Raw genomic sequence first — 7,386 nt, 5'->3', positions numbered from 1 at the left:
CACAATATTTAACAAAGAAATAAGATTAGTGTAGTTAATCTACTGAGGGCCTTAAAAACTTTATTTATTTTTACCTGAATGTGACAGACAACTGGAAGAATTTGAATGGTTTTGATAAAGAAGGCCAAATCCAGCCCAGTCTCCTGAAAATGCGTACAAACAGCACGATGTGCAAAACTCGTGCAACACACACGCCAAACTCCACTTTGGCGTGCACACGACACGCAAGTCCTTCCCATTCACTTGAACGGGGCATCTTTTTTTGTCGTTTTATTTATTGGTTTCTCAATTTTTTGCTATTTTTTTTACCATTTTCGCTTGGGTTTAGGGTTAGAACAACTTTTTGTTATTTAAAAATGACAACCTAACCCAAACCCCAATTCTAACCCCAACTCCAAGCGACCATGGCTTAAATATGGACAAAAACATGGAGAAACCTGTATATTAAATAACCTTATTAAGCAAATCTGAAATCTAACCCTAAACCCAAGCAAAGATGGTTTAAAAAACAGAAAAAATTGAGAAACCAATAAATAAAACGACAAAAAAGATGCCCCGTTTAAGTGAATGGGAAGGACTTGCGTATCATATGCACGCCAAAGTGGAATTTGGCGTATGTATTGCACGAGTTTTACACTTCTTGTTATTTATACGCAACCTCAGGAGACTGGGTAGGCCAAATCTTAAGTGATCCACAATTAAATATGTGTTCATGTAATATTCATGTAGTAAAATAAATGATTAGATGGCTTTACATTTTTTGGGTGGGTAAACTATAAAGTCTAATGTTAAAACTGTGCTGTAAGTCTTCCTCACATTTGGGGAAAATCTATTGGTTGGTTGTTAAATTTCTAACAGATAAACAAGTCTAAGCGACTGATTTGGTTTCCATAAGTCTCTTTGTTTTTTTCACCTTTGGTTTGGAAACAATGAGGGTGCAGGAGTTTGTGGCTACCATGGTTTTGTTAGAGATTGACACTCGACACTCTTTGGTTTTCAATTAAGTTTAATTACCTTAACTTAATCCTGTGTACCTCTGTGTACAAATGAACTCAGTTTATTTTTCAGTCTCTGTGTTAATCTGTTTAACCCTTTCTCTTCAGTTTTAAGGTGCAGGCATGAGAATGAATAAATAAACATTGTTAATAAGTAAATTGCATCACATTTTATGACATTCAAAATAATTTGTAATATTATCAAACTGTTAATGGCCCAATTTACTTATACAAGTCTTAAATATTCATTTTAGATTAAATTGATTTTTTTTCAATTAATAACAAGATCAACACATACTGTAAGGAAAATATCTGTGGATGGATTTTTGATGTTTCAATAATTGCTTTTAACTTCACTGAGACGAAAGTAAACTGTTGTGGAATCAGCAGGTAACTTTAACATCCTTCTCCAGGTTAACAACATGCTATTCATACTGAAGCATTAAATTACACATCACCTGAGGCTATTGTGAAACTGAAGAACCGAACAGCACAGCAGAGACATGTTTACATGTCTGAGCCTGAGTGAAACCATCAAATTGACATCTCTAATCCTTGCTGTAATATATATCATGTGTATGTTTGTAACCTGTAAGGTGGCTCATTCTGGTCTGGTGTTAATTGCTTTTAAAGAATTGTCAGCATTGATGTTTTGTCAAGGTATTAAAAACGTGTTTTAGGGAAGCCAACTCAAACAGGCTTAAATATCTCTATTAAAAGGGGACATTGCACAAAGACTTTTTAAAGATGTCAAATAATTCGTTGGTGTCCCCAGAATATACATGAAGAGTTTCGTTGCAAAACGAGATAAATCCATTTTTTAACATTTTTGTCAAAACATGTTTATTATTATGTTATCATGTTATTATTTTGTTTTATGGTGCTACGTAGCTGTATTTTTTAAGTTATGAAGGTTTAAATCAAAACAAATCAACTGCAGTTGAATTGAAATTAATAGGAATGCACAACCAAAAAACGAGATTTCTGAACAATTATAAAAACGGTGGTTATCTCGTTTTGCAACGAAACTCTTCAAGTTTTAGCTCAAAATATCATATAGATTATTTATTATAGCATGTTAAAATTGTCACTTTGTAGGTGCAATTTAATATAAAATAATGTGTATGTCAAGATGTTACAGAATTTTGATTTATTTAATAAATTGAATGGGTTTCTGTCTCAATAAGTACACCCTCTTTACTGAGAAGAGCTTTCTTTCTTATTAAGCACACTATGGAAATGGTGGCATATTTTGTCTACACTGTAAACAATTTGTTGTAATTATGCATCTGTTTGCCAGTAACTTACTGTAGAAGATAAAGACTGAAAATATTTCATGTTCATTTAACTTTGAACTTTGAACAAACAGTAAATTTAAAATCTACAGTAAGTCACTGGCAAACAGCCGCCAGTAATAATGTAATTTCTACATACATTTTTTACTGTAAACCATGCGGACACACACATTTCTTCCAAACTTATATAAAAGAAAAAAATGAAAACTCTCACAAATTTAACATTAAAGGGGACATATCGTAAAAATTGGACTTCTCCATGTTTAAGTGCTATAATTGGGTCCCCAGTGCTTCTATCAACCTAGAAAATATGAAAAAGATAAACCCACTAACTTTGAGTTTGGTAAAGCATTCTCTGCAAGCATGTGACTCCCCTTGTGATGTCAGAAGGGGATAATAAATTATCTATATGGTATTTTGAGCTAAAATTTAACATACGTATTCTGGGAACACCAAAGAATTATTTGACATCTTTAAAAAGTCTTGTGTAATGTCCCCTTTAGAGATAAAATGAGAAAGGAAACAAGGAAGCATCAATCTGAGTATTGAGAAACCCCCTTAACTTGCAGCATCACATTTGTTGCTGTGTCCGGAAAATTAACTATGGTTTTACTACACTTAAAACCAAATAAACCATGGTTACTGTAGTTAAAACATGATTTTGTTACTGTAAAAAAGAAATGTGGTAGCTGTATGCCAGCCCAGTAACTTACTGTAGATTTAAATGTATGTTATTTACTAGCAATTAACATTAACAAGTCTATATCTTTACATAATTTAACTATAAAATAACAGCTTCATGCAAAGCATTCTGGGAAACAAAATCTGAAGGAAAAAAACAGAAAAAGTTTAATGAGGATTTTTGGTTGCCAGAATGCTTTGCATGAGGCTGTTATTTTATAGTTTTATTCTGTAAAGACCAAGACTTGTTAATGTTTAATTTTTATTTATCTTTGAACAAACTGTTTCTTGTAAACAAATTCTATAGAAATTACAGTATTACTGGTAGCTGGTTGCCAGTAACTTACTGTAGATTTGACATTTATGTTATTTACTGGCAACAGTTTGTTCAAAGATAAATGAACATGAAACATTTTCAGTCTTTATCTTCTACAGTAATAATTACAGCTATTGTTTTACAGTGTACATTTAAATATACAGTAAGTTACTGGCAAACAGCTGCAAACCTACAGCAATTTTTTTACAGTGAGTAATCAATACACACATAAAAAACATAGTTACTACACTTTTAATTTTTGTAAGGGAGCCCCCTATACCCTCATTTAGTGCACTAATTGAAGGGACAGACATTTTTAGTGGTGTCATGTGGGCACTATTGAGTGCACACATGATGTACACTCACATCTGGCTTTTATTCATTCACTGGGAGACTGGCGACCAGTAGCTTACTTCCGGCGCAGTGTACAAGTTCACTCACTCGTTGTCATTCACATCTTAATCCATATCAGTGAAGGAATATAGCCAGGAATGATGAGGGTAGCCAGGGACGATTTCGGACACAGCCCTAGTGAGAAATTGTGCATGCAGCATCTCTCCTTAGCCAATAGAGGGCGCCACTATACGAACAACGGGAGCTTTAAGGTAGCAACCTGCTTCACACACGGTAATTCACCCAGCCATCGTCACGCGCCGGCCTGCCACCGCATCTCGACGAAAAAAACCCCACGAGATATCTAAATTATCTCGTTATAAGCCTACGGACATTGTAAGTCAGAGATATTAAAATAATGCTTCACGCCATCCCGCATCTCCGCCGGAAGAGGATCTGCCTTATTTCTCTGTGATGTCTCCGCTGAAGGTGAGGAATGGATAATATGCGGCGATTTCAGCTGAGAATAACGTGATCATCGCTGGATTTTCATCTGGATTTTACCTTAAAATGTCATCCAGCATCCGCACAGGCCTTTGTTCGCAACGACAATAATGATTTTTACCTCATATGTATCACCGTAATGCTCTTTTATTACGATAATTACATCACCTCACACAGACAGGTCAAATGAACTAACGCGCAAAAGCTCTTTTGTCTGGTCGCGGGTGCGCGCACTCGAAGAGCGCACTCGCTCGATCAAATTCATCAATCAATCGCCTCATTCGCGCTTTGACGCGCGTGGAATGCGTCGCGTCTGACACGGGCATTTTCGCGAGGATCGATGGAGCCGTTCCTGCAGATCGCGCCGCACTCGCTGGCGATCGTGCTGTCGCGCGTTGTGGCGGAGGACGCTCGCGGGGTGACGGAGAGCGAGGAGCCGCCGCACCATCACACCGGCTATGAAATATTCGCCGATTTTAAGTCACTGAACATGAAATATTTTTGGAATAAGATGGTGGCAGATGCCATAGCCGAGGTCTTCTTCTTGGGCTGGATAGACGAGCATGTGTTATTGATCCAAGGGAAGGAGGATCACCTGGAGGTGTTGAGAGAGGCTTGGATGAGGAGGTCCCTCAAACCCCCGCATGGATTTGACATCAAATACCTTGGTGAGAATCATTGTATGATACCTATAGTAGTGCTGTGGAAATACATTATTGATGTCAATCTCATCCATTAACGTTAGATATACAAATTTACCATGGTAGTACTACGGTAGTGCCATTATTCTAGGAGAAACTGATATCGTGGATTACAACGATTGTATGCTAGTTTTATTGCCATTAGCAAAATCATCCTAAATTTGTGCTGTTGTAGTTTTGTGGTATTAATCTTAGATTATTATCTGATGCATTGTGTCTGGTTTGGTACAACCCATAGTTTTTTATATTAGGGCTCCTATGTTATGTAAAACCTGGAAATAATCAGGGTTCCCATGGGTCCTCGAAATTCTTGAAAGTTTGTGAATCTGGGGGAAATAATTCAAGGCCCTTGGAAGTTTTTGAAAATATAGATACAGGTCATTGAAAGTGCTTGAATCTATTTTATGCAAGAAGTTTTCTGGAGAAAAAAATCCATTCCCTGTGTAGTGTAGGATAATATCATAAAATTCTAGACTTTTAAGCTTATATCTTCTGTATGCAAATGTTGATTCATACCAAAATGCTTTTTTGCATATAGTTCGGGTTATGTATGTAACTGTTGTTCCCTGAGAAGGGAACGCGACGCTGCGTCTTCCTTCCCATAATTCCTGCGTTCCTGTAACGCCGTCTTTAGCAATATTTCAGATAGCGATATACTTCCTGGCTCCGGCATCACCCTGTCTTTGTTGTTAAGCCTCACCATTGGTTGAATTTAATATACACATTCAAACACACTTGGTGGCATTCCCAAAGTGTCATCGCAGTGACGCAGCACGAGTTCCCTCGAAAGGGAACTGTAACAATGTATCTTGAAAGGTAACACGATGTAACCTTGCTCTCACTTGAAATGTGTCCCCATCATTTAGTCCTTGAATTTGAGGGGATTGGACCTGGAAAGTCCTTGAAAGGTCCTTGAAGTTAACTAAGGTGTGGGAACCCTGAATATTCCCTGGTTGCAAGTTACTTTAAGTGAAGTATCTGTTACATATAGGATGGGACTCTTTATCATTGATTAGGGATGCACCCATAGGATATTTTTGGGCCGATACCGATTTAAACAGACAACTTCTGGCCGATGCCGATACCGATATCAAACACTTGTATACAATACTATACAGTTGGTCTATTAGCTAGTTTATTTCTGCATCAAATTGTTTTTACTGAACATGGATTGGATCTAATTAACATTCAACTGACCAACATAATAAGAGAGGCACAAATTAAGCTAAAACAAATATAATAAGACAGCATGACAACCTTCAAAGGTGGTTTTTGCTATTCAGCATTTCTTTTATTAACAACATTAACTCCTTTTTTTTTTTACATATAATGGATTTCTTTAATAAACATAAATAATGCGGGTGCTATTGCAACTTCAAAAAAAGTTGGACTTCTTTTCCCCCACCGAAATGCAGTCTGTTTCTTTTATTATCCAAGACATTTGAGCCAGCTCAAGAAAGGTTTTCTGTCGGTGCTTAAGTATAGTGCCCACCAGAACATTAAATCATTTTAATTGAACAACAGACATGCAACTCATTGCCTTTATGTGGTTAATTAAAAAACAATCTGTATCGGCCTTTCTCGTGCTATTACCGATATGCCGATGGTTTCAAAATCATCAAATATTGGCCGATAAATATCGGCGGCCGATACATCGGTGCATCACTATCATTGATTGATCAAATTTCAGTGTTTCCTAACATTTCAGTTGTATATCAGACTTTGCATCTTGTGTCATTTTTCAATTTCTAGGAAACATGGATTGCCAGTGGTGTGATCCTGTGATGGACACTTTAATCAATTTTACTGTTGAGTGATGCATTCAAACACTTTCTTTATCTTTAGCTGTAAGACGATCACCTGAAACCTGAAACCTACTTGAGATCCTTAAGGCAGAAGATGCACATGCTTGGTTTTCTTCTTAAAGGTGCAGGGCTTCAGTTTTGTGTAGGCCCATCTTGTGGTCTGATAAGGTTTGTGTTGGTCGGTTTGTGAATTTCATTGGTGATGTGAAGTTTTTGAAGTTGTGTAACAGAGTGACACAAGTTCTGTCCTCGCCTCTTCATCAGGACCATCAATGTTCGGCTCCATTATTCAGGTTAACTAGTGCAGAAAGCTACTGTCCCATATTCAGGCCCACGGACACACAAGAGAACAGCAGCATTCTTTATCTGAACGTAGCCATTACTCCCACTGCAGTTCAGTAGTATTATGGGATGGATCTGTGCATTGTGGGTTGCTCTTAGCAGGCAGTAGGCAAGAGGAACGAGTCTTTAGCCTTTAATAAACAACAGATTTTTGACAACTGTCGCTGTAGGCTCTCTCTCTCTCTCTCTCTCTCTCTCTCTCTCTCTCTCTCTCTTAATCATGTTTTGAATAACCACTGTGACAGAAACCCCCATTCATGGACACAGGCATCTTTGTTTGTTTAATTTACAATTTTACATTACATTGCACTAGTTGGGTGTCACACTAGACTCTGAGCATATGCGAATATGTTTCGGACGTTATTGCAAATTTGGGCGGGGAGCGCTTTGTTCATATTTGCTTTTTTATTATTT

General features: G+C 37.2%; 1 protein-coding gene across 3 annotated transcripts in view; it reads left to right on the top strand.

The window, feature by feature from the left end:
• The first annotated feature begins 3,684 nt into the window (after positions 1 to 3,684).
• The window catches only part of stox2b (storkhead box 2b), a 91,010-nt gene continuing 87,308 nt past the window's right edge, over positions 3,685 to 7,386 (top strand). Inside the window, exon 1 of one of the 3 annotated variants that reach the window (XM_073854517.1) lies at positions 3,685 to 4,792. In XM_073854517.1, coding sequence (XP_073710618.1) covers positions 4,465 to 4,792 — 328 coding nt within the window. In that variant the 5' untranslated portion in view covers positions 3,685 to 4,464. The remainder of the gene's footprint in view (positions 4,793 to 7,386) is intronic. The other 2 variants (XM_073854516.1, XR_012358033.1) reach the window with 2 other exon arrangements.

This window comes from Misgurnus anguillicaudatus, chromosome 16 (assembly GCF_027580225.2).
Source record: "Misgurnus anguillicaudatus chromosome 16, ASM2758022v2, whole genome shotgun sequence".
Classification (NCBI taxonomy): domain Eukaryota; kingdom Metazoa; phylum Chordata; class Actinopteri; order Cypriniformes; family Cobitidae; genus Misgurnus; species Misgurnus anguillicaudatus.
Note: the sequence above shows the minus strand (reverse complement) of the source record. Positions and strands in the feature narration are given on the sequence as shown.